This window comes from Papio anubis, chromosome 2 (assembly GCF_008728515.1).
Source record: "Papio anubis isolate 15944 chromosome 2, Panubis1.0, whole genome shotgun sequence".
NCBI lineage: Eukaryota > Metazoa > Chordata > Mammalia > Primates > Cercopithecidae > Papio > Papio anubis.
Window position 1 is genome coordinate 191,748,059 of NC_044977.1, and position 18,473 is coordinate 191,766,531.

The 18,473-nt window shown below is 39.3% G+C and overlaps 1 protein-coding gene across 30 annotated transcripts in view; it reads left to right on the forward strand.

The window, feature by feature from the left end:
* Positions 1-423: 423 nt before the first annotated feature.
* The window catches only part of DLG1 (discs large MAGUK scaffold protein 1), a 279,291-nt gene continuing 261,241 nt past the window's right edge, over positions 424-18,473 (forward strand). For 9 of the 30 annotated variants that reach the window (XM_021935045.2, XM_021935050.2, XM_021935049.2 and 6 more), the window contains exons 1-4: positions 1,256-1,365; positions 1,806-1,855; positions 2,558-2,689; positions 14,374-14,540. In XM_021935045.2, coding sequence (XP_021790737.1) covers positions 1,837-1,855; positions 2,558-2,689; positions 14,374-14,540 — 318 coding nt within the window. In that variant the 5' untranslated portion in view covers positions 1,256-1,365; positions 1,806-1,836. Of the gene's footprint in view, positions 620-901; positions 1,494-1,522; positions 1,687-1,805; positions 1,856-2,557; positions 2,690-14,373; positions 14,541-18,473 lie in introns of those variants that run through there. The other 21 variants (XM_031663912.1, XM_031663917.1, XM_031663921.1 and 18 more) reach the window with 12 other exon arrangements.

The following is an 18,473-nucleotide window of genomic DNA, read 5'->3' on the forward strand; positions in this document are numbered from 1 at the left end:
TCTTAAAGGGACCGTCAGCGTTTGGGTAACACCTGCGATGCTGACCGGGCTGGGACGCAGGCTTGGGGGAATGAATGAATGAAGGAAGGAAGGAAGGAATGAACAAACCTCTCTCCCCACCCTTAAGTATACCATACTTGGAATTTATCACCTAGGCTTAAAAATCTTGTAGTATAACCCTCAAACTCTTGCCAAATTACCCAGTGTCTCTATTTTACATGTCCTTCTTTAATGAACCCCCTCCCGCCAAGCCTATTACTAAGGGACGAATAGGAACTTAACAAGCAGCCTGGAGTGGAAGGCAATGCAGAGTTGGCACCCCTCCCCGAACTCCTCCCTCTCCCTCTCCCAGGCCCCGCTCTCCCCGCCCCCTGGGAGGTGCAGTTGGCTCCTCCTTAAGGCGGCTTTTCCCCGGTGGGATCTACCCCTGGGGTCGCCAGGCGCTCTCTCAGCAGCAGAGTTGGAAACGGCACGTGTTGAATGAGGTTAAGGGGTGTCTCGGAATGTGCGCCTTGGCTCTGGTGTAGGCGAGGTCACGCCTCTCTTCAGACAGCCCGAGCCTTCCCGGCCTGGCGCGTTTAGCTCGGAACTGCGGGACACGCCAGTGGGCTCGGGCAAGGTAAAGGCGGGCTCCTCCAGGGCCACCCCGGGCCACCTGTGGAGTCCGCGTGTTAACTCCTTTGTTCTCAGAGCCACTTCAGCGGCCGCCCTTTTAAGCGAGGAGGTTCCCTCAGGATGCTCCCCGGGTCCCCCTTCCGTTCCCCAGCCCTCTCCCGACCCGCCTCCCCCTTCCAACCCGAAGGTAGCAGCGCGGGGAGCCCGGGGCTCGGCGCGAGCCGCCTCCTCACTTCCCATTGGCTGAGAGCGCCGGGAAGGCGGTCACGTGGGAGCGCGGCAGGCCAGCTCGGGGGCCGCCATCTTGGCGGAAAGTTTAGGGGGAGAGCGGTTGGGGGCGCGGAAGGAGGCGAGGTTCCGGGGGTGGGGCGGGCAGGCGGCAACTGGGCGAGCGGGCCGGTGGGCCGCGGCGAGCGGGGAGGCGGCGCGACCTAGAAGGAGGAAGAGGCCGCGGGGGTGCGGCGGCCCAAGGGAGCTCCTCCCCCGTCCCTTCACCCCCTCCGCTCGGCTCCTCGGGCCCCGGGCGGGGCGGGGGTACGTGGAGCGGGGCCGGGCCGGGGAGCTGCTCCGAGTCTGGCCGGAGCGCACCCCAGTTCCGAGCGCACGCCGCTCGCGGGAACTTTGTGGCGGCGCCGCAGGTGTGGGGGCCCGCGGAGGTGTGCATGCGGGGCGCGAGGGCGTCGCGGAGAGCGGCCGCTGCTCTGTCCGGCCCCCGCTGGAGCAGCCCGGAGGCAGCGAGCAAGGAGAAAGGCAAGCAGAGGAGGGGGCCCGGGCAGGGCGGGCGGCCAGTCCCGCCGGTCCTCTCTCAGCGCTCTGCGGCCGCTGCTGGCTCAGGGGCCAAGGGTCGGAGCGCTTCACCGGCCCGTCCCCAGTAGCAGGTGGGGAGCGTGGATACTTGTGCGGGGGGAAGAGGCGGCCTCAGGTCTACGCTCATTGGGGAGGGGGACGCTTTCGAGGAGAGTTTGAACACCGACTTCTCTCTGTTCTTAATTTGGAGGGGTACCCACTCCAGGGAAAAGCTTTCCACATTGACAGACAACTGCTGCGTTTTGAGACTCTTTCTTTGACTTGGTAAAACTTTGGAACGTGGGGTTTTCCAATGGGGCTGCGAGGGTTTTCTATTTCGATAGGGGGAAATGCTAGTTTAACATGATTCTATCCTTTTTCCTTTCTGTTGTGTGTTTTTAAAGGTGTGTGCCCTCTTCCTGATTCTGGAGAAAAATGCCGGTCCGGAAGCAAGGTGAGAGTTTATTCCATAACTCTGTTGATGTCACTTGGCTTTTCCGTATGTCAGGTTTTTGATTGCTGTTTTAGAATAGTTTGTGTAACTTTGATGAGACAGCACGGTCCTAGCTTTATTGGTTAGGGGATGTAAGTCGCACATCATTTCAGAAGATGGAAACAGGAAAATGTTTGTTAAACTTTCTTAACATTTCTCTGGTGATTAAGAGAGGCAATTAACCGCCCCCCCCCCCCCGATGTCCTTAAAAATTCTGCATTGGTGTTTTAGTATTTCACTTCATCATTCTTACTAAGCACTATTCTGTGGGCAACCGTGGGATACTAAGAATTTGTATTTTGAAATGTTAAAAATTTGGATTTTAATGACAAATTGTAGATTATCTGCTTTTGCATATCAGGTAATCTGAAACTGTTGCTAATACTTTGATCTTTTACTTTGGCAAACTAACAGTACATATTTATTCCAAACTGCTCACTCTCCTCCGTTTTCTAATGTGATATATGTTTAAATTTTTCTTGTCTTTAATTTTTTTTTATTTTTTGGTCATTCTAAGGAATATGTGTACATGAACATAGTGACATCAGTTGACCTGAAGGATTTGGGGAACTGTTTAGGTGTCATGCAGAATTATTTGCACTAGTGTGTGATACTTTTTTTGTAAATAGAGAGTTTTAATCAGGCTCTGCTTTTTCTTCTCAGATACCCAGAGAGCATTGCACCTTTTGGAAGAATATCGTTCAAAACTAAGCCAAACTGAAGACAGACAGCTCAGAAGTTCCATAGAACGGGTTATTAACATATTTCAGAGCAACCTCTTTCAGGCTTTAATAGGTGGGAATTAAAACTTTGTAACTATTATGCCAGCTAGGCTTTATGCTCCTCTTGATTCAGTTATTTTAAACTTAAGAAAATGATGTACTTAATTCTCTATGAGGCGTTCGGTAACTTGAACATCTTCAGTGCGTGTGTGTTTTTCATAGGCCAGTATCCTTTCCTAAAATACCTAGTAACCAAAAAACTTTCAGTATCATTTCAGTGGCTTTTGAGAACATAGCTTCACAGCTTAAGCATTAACTGTTAAAAGATGTTGCAAAAATGTTTCAGGACCTAAAAGGTATGACTGAGTTACTGTTAGCTTGCTTCTGTATTTGACTTGTATGTCTCTGAAGTCATTGAAAGTGTGTGAAGGATTCTGCTGTGTGTAAGAACATTTAGTCCCTTAATACAGACTTCTGTTTAAACTTGGCATTCATGGAATCAGAATTTTAGACCTGGAAAATGATCTTAGAGGTGATCTTGTCTAATAATCATATTTTACAGGCAAGAAAATGGAAAGTTTTATTCTTAATTGTAACTTAATTTGAAGTGGTGCATTGTTTGAAAGGAGAATTGGACAAATAATCAAGAGTCTTGAGTTCTTTTGCCACTAATTCAGTGATAGTATAAAAGTCATTTAATCTTTTCTGCGCCACCATATAAGCTGTAGAATGTAGATGGTGAAATGGCAAAATGGGTTTAAAGCCTTTTTTAAGTGGATAAATCATTTTTAAAAGCATCATCTAATATTTTGTGTGTAATCTCCCATGTATAAAACAAGGTGACTTATCTGGCTCTTTTGTCCAGGTACCTCAAAAAGCTTGCAAACTACTGAACTAGAAAGTTTGTCCCTTCCAATTCCAAGAATGAAGTTTTTTTTTTTTTTTTTTTTTTTTAGGTTTTCAACTATATAGCATTTTAACATAAGGAGACATATACTTAATTGTATTACATTTATTTTTTCAGTAACTTCCAGGCAGATATGGCCTTACATCTGTCTGTTGATAGAGTAATTGTTGAAGACTACCATCAAGTCAGTGTGTCCTGTCAAATACATTATTGGTAAACGGATGCTCTCTACTGTTTTAGAATGAAAGATTTTCGTAAAGACCACTTTATGCACCTGAACAATTTTTAAAAATTTAACATTTTTTGTAGACTTTTAAAAACGTAAGAATACAGAGCACAGTGTAATGAACTGCCTTTTAACTGTTACCTAGCTCCTGAAGTTATTAACATTTTGCCAGTTTTGTCTACATTGATGCACATTTTTTACACATTTGAATTTCTGAGGTTCAGGGTCAAAATGGATGATCAAATTGGATTCCTCTGGAAAAACAGCAAAAAGCATTTCTTAGTTATTTGTTTTCTGAATCAACACTGAGCCTAGTAATTCGGTGCGGTTACTGTTGCGGAAAAACATACGTGTTTTTATATACAGTGTGTATATATATATAGAGAGAGAGATATATAAATAGATAGATATGGATAGATAGATAGACTCCAGACTTTTCTTTGTGTGAAGGCAGCAACTTAAGAAAATTAAATCGTTAGTGAAATAACAGAATCTACATTTATATTTCTGTCTAGGTTGGGGATGGGTTTGCTATATTCAGAGACATTTTTGACCTATTCTGCCTTGCCTGTTTTGAATGTGTGTATTCTTATGATAGAGTTTTGTTTTTTTTTTTTTTTGAAATGAGTCTCGCTCTGTCGCCCAGGTAGTAGTGCAGTGGCGCAATCTCTGTTCTCTGCAAGCTCCACCTCCTGGGTTCATGCCATTCTCCTGCCTCAGCCTCCCGAGTAGCTGGGACCACAGGCGCCCACCACCACGTCTGGCAAATTTTTTTTTTTTTTTTGTATTTTTAGTACAAATGGGGTTTCACTGTGTTAGCCAGGATGGTCTCGATCTGACCTCGTGATCCACCTGCCTCGGCCTCCCAAAGTGCTGGGATTATAGGCGTGAGCTACTGCATCTAGCCTAAAATTAGCTTTCTAATTATTAAGTTTATATTTGTGAATCTTCTGCATAATTTCATTGGTTGTGAATTTACTTTGACATTAAGGTTTACTTATATTTAATGTTTTATAGGATGTGGTACTATATCAGATTTTGGTGTAAGAAAAGTAATATATTTTAGGAGGTTTGAAATAGATACATTTTAATAGAGGTTCTGTGTGTTTCCGTTCTATAATTCATTGTTGATACTACTGAATTATAAATGCATTCTCTAGTGTTTCCTGAATAGCTTTTAATACTTAGTCTGAAAATGTTTAGTCTGATAAGATTTTCTTTGTATTTTGCAACTCTACCATTGTTTTGAAAGTGTCATAAATGTACTGTAAATTTGTAAATTGCCCTAAGCTAAACCAGTTCATCGTGTCCATAATGTTTGCAGAAAAATCCTACTCAGAAGACAGAGTGCCACTTACTGAAAGGTTTTTTCTCTCAGTAAGTGGCACTCTGTCTTCTGAGTTGGTACCTGTGGACCATTGGATTAAAGGAGAACAGGGGTCTTGACAGCCTGAGCTGTTTGAAAGTCAGTTAGTGCTTAGAGGTTTGACTTCCTTGGTTTGGAAGTCACTTGATTAGGCCATAGTAAGTTACCTAGTTATCTGTTTGGGATGCCGAGTGTCTTTGAATTTGCAATCTGCATTGATCATTTATTGATTGATTCTTTGAACTGGCAGTTTATATTGACTTTTCATTCATTTTAAAAAGTTCGAGTGAGTCTCTAGGGGTTTTGGTGTTTCCCCCTGTAGTTCATATATAGATTAGGTTCCTGTACTTTTGGATTATTCAGAGGGACAAACATGTACATACTGTATTATATTTGTTCTAAAATACCAATTTTAAAATATTTCAATATCTGAGATATGTCATTTTTAATTGACAGTGTTTTTGTGTTCTGACACATGAAATAGTGCATTTTATAATTGATATTTGCAATTTAAATATAGAAATCATTGTTCTAGTGTTGATAGATTCTTGGTATCTTTGAAGGATGGCTTAAAGATTTAAAAATTATTGAAAACAGAGAAGTTTTTATTAAGTTTTGAGTTTCAGCTGATATATTGTTTCTTTAGAGCTGAATATTTAAAGTTGTATCTTAACAAAAGTCCATGAACTGCACATTTGTTTAAAATGTACTCCTAAAACATACCTGCTGATTATTTTTGTGTAAAGGAAAATAAAGTCGGCTTAATTTCATTCCGTGATTTAGGTGAGAACAATTTGAAAACTTGCTTTTGTATTCCAGTTCTTTGTACTTAAGTTTGAAAATTTTGTGAGTAGACAGGGTATGGTTTGATTATAATCAGAGCCCAGGTGTTCAGGTCCATAGTGGTTTCATTTCAGTCATGGTTCTAAGGTGTCTGGGATCTGAGGTGACACTGGTAGTCCCTAGAGACTTCATACCAGTCTAAACCCCTGCAGTTATTTCTTACGGGATCAGAGAACTCATCTGCTTTCCTTGTGCATGAGAAAAATCAGTGTCCAAGATTAGGCTGGCTTTAGAGACGAGTAAGTTGCGTCATGTGATTTGCATATTTTGTCTGCAATAAATAAGCTTATATTAACGCAGTGTTTTATTTCTGTAGATACTTCAAAATGAAAGTGGATTATGTAATAATTCTGTCCATTTATGAGTTTTTTAGTTACCAGTTCATTTGTTGCTACTCTATTAAACTCTAATAGTTTCATTAGCCCTTATAAAAGGACCTTGCCCTATCTTTATTTGTGGATACTAGGTTTCAAAATATGACTCCTTTACCATCTTAACCATCTTTAAATGTACAGTTCAGGAGCATGAAATGTATTCATATTGTTGTGAAACAAGTCTTCAGAACTTCTTCGTCTTGCAAAACTGAAATCCTGTACCGATTAAACAACTGCTCCCCTTTCCTCTCACTTCCTAGCCTCTTGTGGCCACCGTGCTACTTTCTGTTTCAGTGAATTTGATCATGTTAGAAACCTCATAGAAGTATTTGTCTTTTTGCGACTGGCTTGTTTCACTTAGTGTAGAGTTGGCAAGGTTCATTCATGTTGCAGCTGTTGACAGGATTTTCTTCCTTTTTGAGGTTGAATGATATTCTGTTGTGTGTATATACCGCATTTTATCCAGCCATCCATTCATTGATGGACAGTTGGGTTCCCTTCTCCTCCTGGCTGTTGTGAATAATGCTGTTAGGAATATGAGTGTGCAATTATTTCTTCAAGACCCTGCTTTCAGTTCTTTTGGATATTTGCCCAGAAGTAGGATTGTGGGATCATATGGCAGTTATATTTTTAATTTTTTGAGGACCTGCCATAATGTTTTCTATAGTGATTGTACCATTTTACAATCTCACCAACAGTACACAGGTTTCCAGTTTCTCCACATCCTTGCCAATACTTCATTTTTTTCTTTTCTTTTTTTGATAATAGCCATCCTAATAAGTGTGAGTATGTGACTCCTCTTCAAGTGTATGTAAAACATAATAACTATCATTTATTGAGCATTTTCTGTGTGCTAATAGAAGTATATCATTTAGTCATTGCAATCCTATGAGGTGTACATTCACCTGTTTGAGGTGTTTGTACTGTTTTATAGATTGGAAAACTGAAGCACTGAGGAATGACCAATCTTGCCCTTGGACCCTCAGATAGTAAATTGTGGAGCCAGAAATTGAACTCAACTAATCTGAATCCATAGATACTTCTCACCGTCAACCATTAGGGTCTTCTTTATCATTGTTTTTCAGAACCAAGCGTTTTAATCTGATAAAGAATACTAAATGACAAGCATGTTTAAGACAGATAGTGTGATCTTTAGGGTTAGTAGTCTTTAAATGTTTGTCACTCGAAAGGAAAATATTTACAATGGTGAAATGATGTTGATGATGGAGTTCACACATTTTGAAAGAAGTGTGTTTAGTAATGAGGGTTTGAGGTCTTCTGATCAATATTTCTTAGATTTCTTTTGCTTTGTTTTGGTCCCACTGTTACCTTTTAGTCTCTTGCTAACTCTGTGTGTGTGTGTGTGTGTGTGTGTGTGTAACTTTGCAGACTAGATTTGAGTAAGGAAAACAGGATATGGATCACATCGTTGGCTAAAACTTTATGAGATTGAAGGAGAATTTTATTAACTTTTCACTTGGTTTTGATTTAATTAGATTGAGTTATTTCTTTGCTGATAGTTTGCTTACTATTATTCTGAAGCAGTGTTTTGATTATGTTGAATCTGGTTGAATTCTCTTTAGAACCTTGGAATCAGAGTTGTAAAAGCATCTAAATATTTCTTCTAAGCCGTTTCCTCTCTGTAGGGTCATATTTTTCCTCAGTACAGAATTCAGACTTGGACCAGATACTGTTGTTAATTGTCATGTCTCTTTACTCTGCTTAGGGCGCATTTTCACGGCCTTTCTCTTTTGTGAGACTGACTGTTTTTTTTTTTTAGAGACAGGGTCTCGCTCTGCCACCCAGGCTGGAGTGCAGTGGTGGCTCTCTGCAACCTCTGCTTCCCAGGCTGAAGCCGTCCTCCTGCCTCAGCCTCCTGAGTAGATGGGACTGCAGATGTGAGCCACCATGCCTGGCTAATTTTTTGTAGAGACGGGTGTTGCCCAGGCTGGTCTTGAGCTTCTGAACTCAAAGCAGTCTGCCTGCCTCAGCCTCCCAAAGTTCTGGGATTACAGGTGTGAGCCACTGTGCCCAGCTGAGATTGATGATTTTGAAAAACGCAGTTCCTTCCACTCTTATTTTTTTAATATAATTTTCTCATTTTGGTTGGTCTGATGTTTGCTTGTGATTAGGTTCAGGTTATATATCTGGCTTAGGATTCTGCACATCCAGAGGTACACAGAATCATCTGCTCTTCATTGATGATACTGATTTTGATTACCTAGTTGGGTGTCGTCTGAATTCTGTATCCTATATGTTTTTTACCCCTTGTGGCTTATAGGCAATATGCGGGGGAGACACTTTAACACCATGTACATATCCTACTCCTTAGCGAAATTTCCACCCATATTTAGCATCCATTGATGATTCTTATGTGCACCAGTTTATAATATGGTTGTTGAAAAATAAGATTTCTAACAGTAACACTCCTCTAGGATTACCAGTTAACACTTTGCATTTTATTCTAATCAAGAGCCTTCCTCCTTTTCTTTTTTTTTTTTAATGTGTATCTTTCATGAACTTGCAGATACCTGTTTTTTTCAATGGCTTATCATTTATTACCATCCTTAATGATACTTGTGCTCTGAGTGATCCAGTGGGGGCCCTTTCAAGCTTGCGTCCTTGTGGCATGCCCTCATCATTTTTTGGAGCACTTCCTTAATTTTTGGCATAACAAGATGTTCCAGGTTTATCTTGTACTTTTCCTGCCCCAGCCCTGGAATCAGCCATTTCTCTGAGAAGCTCTGATTCCTTTTAGTACACACCTTGTTTTACGGAATATGCTTGTGAGTACTGTATGATTGTTAGTCTAATAGTGTCTAAAGTGTTGAAATGATTTATTTTTGCCTACTAGCTTGATATCGTTCCTTTTTTTAGTGTGTGAAACAATAACACAAACTTTTAAATTTTATAGGATATTCTTCTGAGGATCAAAAATGACTTTTTAAATGAACATTGGTTTAGAAGAAAGAGTATTTGTGCTTGAGTAGATTTGACGATTGTAGTATATCTTAGTATGTCATCTACCCTTCTTTGATGATACTAATTTTGATTACTCAATTGGGTATTGTGTGACTAATCATACTTGCTTTTAGTCAATGAACTGATAGAATTTTTTTCCTCTGAAATGGTAGGGTTATATTTCAATGTTCTTCAGCTTTCTAGTTGCCTTTCCTGCAACCCTACAAAATAAATTTATTATAACAATGATGCATGTTCTATATAAAACATTTGAGATCAGATTATTATATGTAAAATGCCATAAACAAGAAAATCCTCACACCAGAGGTTACCTCCTGCTTCATCCATGGGATGAATATCCTAGAGTGTTATTTGTGTGTGTGTGTGTGGGTGTGTGTGTGTATACACACATATACCTACCTTCATTTTGCAAAACAAACTTCCTAAGTAAAACAGCTGTTTCCTGCGTGAGAATTGATATTTAAAATCAGCATGTAAGGTGAAAAATCTCATCTAGTTAAGATTATCCCTGAAAATCCTTCAGAAATTTAACACTTGTTAATTACAGCACAATTTTTTTTTCCTCTAGTGGAAAGGAATGATTTCTTCACTTGAGCTCTAGGTGAAGCCATTGGCTTGTTTGACTTCTTGTACTAAAAACACGTAACTATAGAATCACACTCAGCACAGTGAGATATGGCATGATGCTCACATTTTGAGAGGCACATGAAAACTTAGACTACCTAAAGGAAGAATCTTCTTCCTTTTCATTTCTTTATTTGTGGCTGTCACTTAATGGGTAGACAGAGTTGCCCTTTTTTGTGGGGGAGGTATACTGCAGTTGCATTTGTATAAGTGTGAATAGTATGATTTCTGTGACTGTTTTTATCCTCCAAAGTGTATCAACAAATGTCTTTCCATGTCAGTGGATTTGTACCATTTTATGTATGTATGTATGTATTATTATTTTTTGAGACGGAGTTTTGTTCTTGTTGCCCAAGCTGGAGTGCAGTGGTGTGATCTCGGCTTACCACAATCTCCGCCTCCTAGGTTCAAGTGATTCTCCTACCTCAGCCTCCTATAGCTGGGATTACAGGCATGTGTCACCACGCCTGGCTAATTTTGTATTTTTAATAGAGACGGGGTTTCTTTATGTTGGTCAGGCTGGTCTCGAACTCCTGACCTCAGGTGATCTGCCCGCCTCAGCCTCTTGAGGTGCTGGGATTACATGCATGAACCACTTTGCCCGGACAGATTTGTACTATTTTAAATGACTTTATATAGATTTTCTTCTTTTCTCTTCTTTTTCTTTTTTTTTTTTGAGATGGAGTCTCGATCTGTCACCAGGCTGGAGTGCAGTGGCACAATCTCGGCTCACTGCAACCTCTGCCTCCTGGGTTCAAGTGATTCTCCCGCCTCAGCCTCCCGAGTAACTGGGATTACAGGCGTGTGCCACCATGCCCAGCTAGTTTTTGCATTTTTAGTAGAGACGGAGTTTCACCATATTGGCCAGGATGGTCTCAATCTCTTGACCTCATGATCTGCCTGCCTCAGGCTCCCAAAGTGCTGCGATTACAGGTGTGAGCCACCGCACCCGGCCTATATAGAGTTTCTGTAGTTTTTTAATGGTTTCCTGGGAGCTTTTAGATTTGTAATTTTTGCGAATTATAAATATCGTATTTGCATATGCATTTTTGTTTCAATTCTTTACTATATCTGTAGGACAAACTCCTAGAAATGAATTGTTTGGTCAAAGGGAGTGTGCATTGTAAGGCTATTGATGTAATTTGTTAAATACTCTTAGGAATATTGTATTTATTTTTTAGGAAGTATGTGGAAGAATGACTAATTCACCATACCTTAAACAATAGAGTATTAGCCATCTTTTAAATATTTTCTACTCTGATATGTGGTATATACCTTTAGTCATTTTTATGTTTTATTGTGCATTTTGTTGATTAAAGAAATAACCAAAGATGTAAGAAAGTCTTTAATTATTTTAATTTCTTTTGTAAATTATCTGTTTAATTTGTGCCCCTTCCTCCTCCTTTTTCCTTTTTCTTAGAGTTATAAAATCTACATTAGGCATATCAACTCTGCCATGTAAATTGCAAATAACTTCCCTTGTTATTTGCTTTTAAACTTGGATTTTAAAGAAAACATGTATCTATATACACATACGTGGTTAGATTTATCAGTATTTTTCTTTATCAGTATAGTGCTTTTTGCCCTTAATAACATGTTTGGAGACATCCCCGATACTCTAGGCCCCAAGACGATTATAATCTATTCCCGAGATTATAAAAACATTCACCTGTATTCAAATTCTTTCAAGACTTTTTTTAACATTGTAATTTTTAATACATTTGGAAATTATCTTGATGAAGAGTATGAGGTCACCTTTTAATATAAATTTGTTATTTATCCCTCATGCAGCTTAAAACATTAATAGATTTTTTCAGCAGTTTTGAATTTACAGAATAATTGAGTGGAAAGTACAGTTCCCATATCCGGAACCCCCACTTCCCTTTTCCATCTTGCAGGCCATGTGTGGTGGCTCACGCATGTAATCCCAGCACTTTGGGATACCAGGGCAGGAGGATCCTTGAGCCCAGGAGTTTGAGACCAGCCTGAGCAACGTAGTAAGACCCTGTCTTTAAAAAAAAAAAAATTTAACCAGGCATGGTGGCATGCATCTGTCTTCCCAGCTACTTGGGAGCCTGAGGTAGGAGGATTCGTTGAGCCCAGGAGGTCAAGGCGCTACTGTACTCCAGCTTGGGTGACAGAGTGAAACTCTGTGTCTCTAAAAAAAAAAAAAAAAAAAAAAAAGACTGGGCTTAGGTGGCTCATGCATATAATCCCAGCACTTTAGGAGGCCAGAATGAGAGAATTGCTTGAGCCCAGGAGATCACAGCTGCAATGGGCATGATCTTACCATTGCACTCCAGCCTGAATGACCCCATCTCAAAAACAAAAAGAAACCTTGCATTAGTGTGATATATTTGAAAAAACTGAGAAGCCAATGTTATTATATTGTTACTAGCTAAGGTCTATACTTCACATTAGTAGTCACTCTTTGCATTGTACATACATTGACAAATCTGATGTGCATGTTTGTTGCTTTGACACATGTATCCACTCTTGCGGTATTATACAGCAGGGGTCCCTATTTCCTAGGTTTTCTTCTAGTGTTTTATAGTTTTAGGTTTTACACTTGTTTTTTTTTTTTTGAGACGGAGTCTCACTCTGTCGCCCAGGCTGGAGTGCAGTGGCACGATCTCTGCTCACTGCAAGCTCCACCTCCCAGGTTCACACCACTCACCTGCCTCAGCCTCACGAGTAGCTGGGTGGGACTACAGGCGCCCACCACTACGCCCGGCTAATGTTTTGTATTTTTAGTAGAGACGAGGTTTCACTGTGTTAGCCAGGATGGTTTCGGTCTCCCGATCACGGATCTCACAATCCACCCGCCTCAGCCTCCCAAAGTGCTGGGATTACAGGCGGGAGCCGTCGCGCCCAACCTGAGGGATGTGACTTTTGAAGCGTTGTTTTGCTATAGTTGGAATTTGTTTTACATAGTGTGATGTAGGTGTGTGCATGTGTGTATAGTGCGTCGTGTGTGTGCGTGCGTATGTGTGTATATAATATCCTTAACACCCTGTGAGGTAGGTTAATATTATCCTCAGTGTACAAGCATTAGTTGTTACCAGCCCTTTACTTGGAAAGTTTTGCAATTCCACTGGTTATTAAAACTGAAAGGGGGCTGGGTGCAGTGGCTCAGGCTTGTAATCCCAGCACTTTGGGAGCCTGAGGCAGCAGATCACCTGAGGTCAGAAGTTCGAGAACAGCGTGGCCAACATGGTGAAACCCTGTCTCTACTAAAAATACAAAAATTAGCCAGGCATGGCGGCGCGTGCCTGAAGTCCCAGCTACTCAGAGGCTGAGGCAGGAGAATTGCATGAACCTGGGAGGTGGAGGTTGCAGTGAGCCGAGATCACACCACTGCACTCCAGCCTGGGCGACAGAGCAAAGCTCTGTCTCAAAAAAAACAAAACAAAACAGAAAAACACACACACACAACTGAAAAGGGAGTTAACTTTGTCTCTATTTTGTGAAGTTTGTTTTTTAAAAGGACTAATGCTTTCAAAATAATGAGAAGTATAAGTTATTCTGTCTAAATGTTGTTTACAGTTATTATGAATTATTCTATACAGGATAATGCCCACTTTTACTGTTCCCTTCTCTTTAAAAAAAATCCAAAATTATACAAGTTGGTGAATAAGGAAGTGAGTGTGGTGAATCTAAGTATTATATAACTGCTACATAATAGCTTTGGAATAGCGTGAATAATTAGTGTTAATGTATTAAGTTCTTATAATTCTAGCTGTTTGCAAAGTCATTTGATCTTTTAAAAATCCTGGGCTATTATAAATTTATCATTTATTTTAGAGTTTTGTCATGACTTTTACTGTTTCTAAAGAATAAAATATTTAATTTACTGTTATAAAATATTCAGACTAGAGGATATCCGAAAGCCCTTCTGGTTCTTTGATTTTAATTTCCTCTTTTTTTGGCTTTGGCTTTGGCTAGAAGGGCAATTAAAACCACTTGAGGGATTTACATTCCCAGCTTAAATATTGGTGGTGAACAGTAATAACTCATATCTGTAGAATTCACAATAATGATATTAGCTACCGTCTGTTAGGAGCCCATTCGGTGCTATAGTGGTAGGCATTTTATATATGTTATACTCAATCCTTGAAACAATTCACAGTGGTAAGAGGCAAGTTACCAGAGGTTAAGTAGTTTGCCTGAACTTGTAGCTGGTTGGTGATGGAGTTGGGATTTGAACCAAGCCCTGAATTTAAAGTGTAAAAAGCCTATGAATTTTATACTGTGCCCTGCAGGTTCTGATATGATTGTGATGTAATGAAATAATATTCACTGTTTAAGTACATTATACGATGGGAATTAATTTATGAATCTAGAGTAAAAATTGTGCTTTTGAGTTATGTTAAAGCATTGCATAATTTAGTTAGAAAATATAAATACTTTTGAATTTTTATTTTCCTTCTTCTAGATATTCAAGAATTTTATGAAGTGACCTTACTGGATAATCCAAAATGTGTAGATCGTTCTAAGCTGTCCGAACCAATTCAGCCTGTGAATACTTGGGAAATTTCCAGCCTCCCAAGCTCTACTGTGACTTCAGAAACACTGCCCAGCAGCCTTAGCCCTAGTGTGGAGGTAAGATGGAAAATCTGTTCTGAAGCTGTTTGTTAGTGATCAGTTTATTTGTACTACTGTGTTTCTTCATTTTATTACAATAATATTTTATTTTGTGGAAGTATTATTTATAATAAAAAGAATGGGGTTAAAATATTTTTGAAAAGCAAAGCTCAGATTCTCTGTTGCCCCTGTTTTAAAATGTTATGAATGTTTGAGGTCTGAAATACTTGATTTAGACTATTAAAAAGTTCTTTGCATGATAGACCTCAACAAGGCTTCATCAGTGTGATAATTAAAATGGAAATGAAAATGGTACTTTGAAAAGATGGTTTTGCTCTGGTATTCTTTCCTAGAAATAGGATATAGTTTTGTGGTCTGGGCTGCTAAGTTGTACCCATTTATCTCAAGGAATCTCTGTTTATTGGCTTGAAAGATGGCATTCAAACTCACTACAGACTGAAGAGTAAACCTGAGCATCAGCCTTGGTTTCTACATTTTCCGCAGTTAAAGCTATTTCTTTGAGTATTCGTAACTGTCTTAGCAATACTTGTTTTTGTGTGTTACACTGTTGCCCAGTTGGATATGGTATAGCGGAGGTATGAAGCATTTTGTAATGAAGATTCTGCCCAAGAAGCATCAGTCATTTGAAAGTGGTTATCTGTCTGAATTTGAATCTAGTCCTTTCTAGTTGGTGTAAGATAGTGGCAGTGCCTGGAAAATGCAGTGTTTCTGTTTGGTGAGTAATCAGTCAGGGAAAAGTGGTGGTAGGCCGCAGCCAGATAGCTAGCACTGTGGTAAAGAAACCAGATGGTTTCTCAGTTTTAAGTAACATAGAACTATAGAATTTTAGAGCAGGAAGAATCAGAGCACATCTGACTCTTTGTCTTCATTTTAAAGATGAGGAAACTGAGATCCAGAATAAAACGACTTAACCCACTTTATTTAGCTGTTTTGGGCAATTCTACCTTTGAATTTCAGGCCTCTTAACACCCAGCTCACAGTTCTCTTTATTAATCCTAGACCTTGTATGTTTCTTTTTGATTAGAGAGTATAATGTTTATTGTGTATATCCTTATTTTCTTTATGCTTTTTTTCCCCTATCACTTTTTCCAGGATAATTCCCATTTCCATGGGTTAATACATCACTTGCTTTTATAATAGTTCATTTCTGAGGTCTGCTGCAAATAGATTTTTAAAATGTCTTCAATCAGTTATTGCTATGGTTTGAATGTGTCCCCTCCAAAATTCAGGTGTTGCCAGTGTGAAAATAATGAGAGGTGGGCCTGTAGGAGGTGATTAGGCCATGAGGACTCCTCCATCCTTCTTGGGATTAAGGCCCTTATAAAAGAGGCTCCACAGCCTGGGGACGGTGGCTCATGCCTATAATCCCAGCACTTTGGGAGGCTGAGGCGGGTGGATTGCTTGAGGTCAGGAGTTTGAGACCAGCCTGGCCAACATGGTGAAACCCCGTGTCATGTCTAAGATACAAAAATTAGCTGAGCATGGTGTCATGCGCCTGTAATCCCAGCTACCAGGGAGGCTGAGGCAGGAGAATTGCTTGAACCCAGGAGGTGGAGGTTGCAGTGACCTGAGATCGCACCACTGCACTCCAGCCTGGGCGACAGAGCGAGACTCCATCTCAAAAAAAAAAAAAGAGCCTCCACAAAAAGTTTAGCATTTTAGCTTACCTTTTTGCTTTCTGCCGTGTTGAGATGCAACAAGAAGACCCTTACCAGATCAAATGCCTGGATCTTGGACTTCCCAGCCTCCAGAATTGTGAGAAATTATTTTTTCATAAATTACCCAGTCTCAGGTATGCAGCTGTAGCAACACAAAATGGACTAAGACAGTTATTTCACATTTATTGTCTTAGTTCTCAGTTAGAAAATTGCTTATGTAAAAAATATGTTAAACTTTAAGAGAATTGACTTATTGTTTACTAGTGTTTTTTATTGTTTGATTTACGATACCTTTGATTATAAAGCCCAGAATTCTTATACTTGATTTACTTATTTTTATAGAAGATTGTTTAAGTAATGGCTGAGTCAGTGTAATCATTGACAGTAAATATTTGACATTGTTGGTGGGAATGTAAATTACTACAGCTATTATGGAAAACAGTATGCAGGTTTCTCAAAAAAACTAAAACTAGAACTGCCCACCAGCAATCCCAATAGTGGGTATCTGTCTAGAAGAAAGGATATCAGAATAGCAAAGGGATACCTGCACCCGCATGTTTATTGCAGCACTATTCACAGTGGCTGAGATATGGAATCAGTCTAAATATTCATCAACAGATGAATGGATAAAGTGTGACACATATATATATGTACACATACATAAACACACACACAATGGACTACTATTCAGCCATAAAAAGAATGAAATCCTGTCATTTCCAGCAACATGGATGGAACTGGAGGTCATTATATGAAATTAAGTAAGCCAGGCATAGAAAGATAAATATCACGTGTTCTCATGTGGGAGCTAAAAATGTTGATCTCATGGAGGTAAAGAGTAGAATGATAGTTACCAGAGACTGGGAAGGGTGGGAGAGGGAAAAGATGAAGAGAGGATGGTTAATGAGTTCAAAAATAGTTAGAGGGAATACATTCTACTGTTCAGTAGCACAGTAGGGTGACTATAGTTAACAGCAATTTATTGTATATTTCAAAATGGTTTAGAAGATTTGAAATGTGCCCAACACAAAGAAATGATAAATGTTTGAGACGATGAATATTCTAAATACCCTGATTTGACCGTTACACATTGTATGCATGTATCAAAATATCACATGTACCCTGTAAATACATACAATTATATAGCAATAATAATATTTTTAACTGTAAATATTCATTAAGGTTGAATACTTGGACAGTTTTGTAAGCTTAAAGTTTTTTTCCATATAGATTTCATTCAGGAATATCAGTAGTGCATTGAATTTCATCAGCAGTGACATTGGTAACACTTCAATTTTTATAAAATTACGAGGCACTCATGTCTAGAATGCTATTTGCAGCTCTGGCTTCTATACCCCCTGAAAGATATATTATGAACATGATAAAACACCTCAAATGAATAGGAGAATAAGAACTTTCATATTGTGAGTGTCAGATCTTACTGGTTTGGAAAGTAGATGAGAAGAGAATATGGTCACAGAGTGTTGTTTAGTGCATGGCACATGGAAATTGCTGTAGTAATGTTGGAAATCTGTTCCTATTCATGAATAGACTCTAAGGGAAACATTGGGATATGTCCATCAAGTCCTAGATTTTTAAAAAGTAGCAAAAAACTGTGTGTATCAAACTTGAATGAGCAAAGGTCAATTAGTAGGAAGTACCGTGTTACAGAGATGTCAGAAAATCCTGACAAATGTTTGTCTGAAAATGTAAATAGTTTTGAAACACACTGTTGGATGATATTTATAACGGTTTTTTTAAAAAACCTGGAATGTTTGGGGATTTAATTTCTACTTTTTGAGGGTGCTATGATAGAAGGTAAGCATATTCCTGTTCACCCATCCATTCATGCTTCATTTGGAAAACTTGGCTAAGTGATCATCTGATCCCTTGTTTCATTTGCTACTTTAGACTCTTGAGGCATGACGTTTAGGACTAAAAAGGGACTTAGAGAATCTACTTACTCAAAACAAATAACTTAAAACTTAAAGTTTATTGTACTATAACTTGAAAAATTTGAAAATCATAAAACTTTTTTGTCTTAAAGAGAATTTAGGTTATACTTGTGTACTAATTCTTGGATATAATAATCTTTTCCAACAAAATTGCATGCGACATGCCTCTTTGACTTCATGTTTGCTTTTGCAGAACTAAAAGAGGGTTATTTTTGCTAAAAGTATTTAAGATTACTCAATTTCCACAAAGGCTTGACTGTTCTCTTAAAATGCAAATCTTCATCTTTAAAGCATCTATCAGGTTTTCTTTGTCTTTC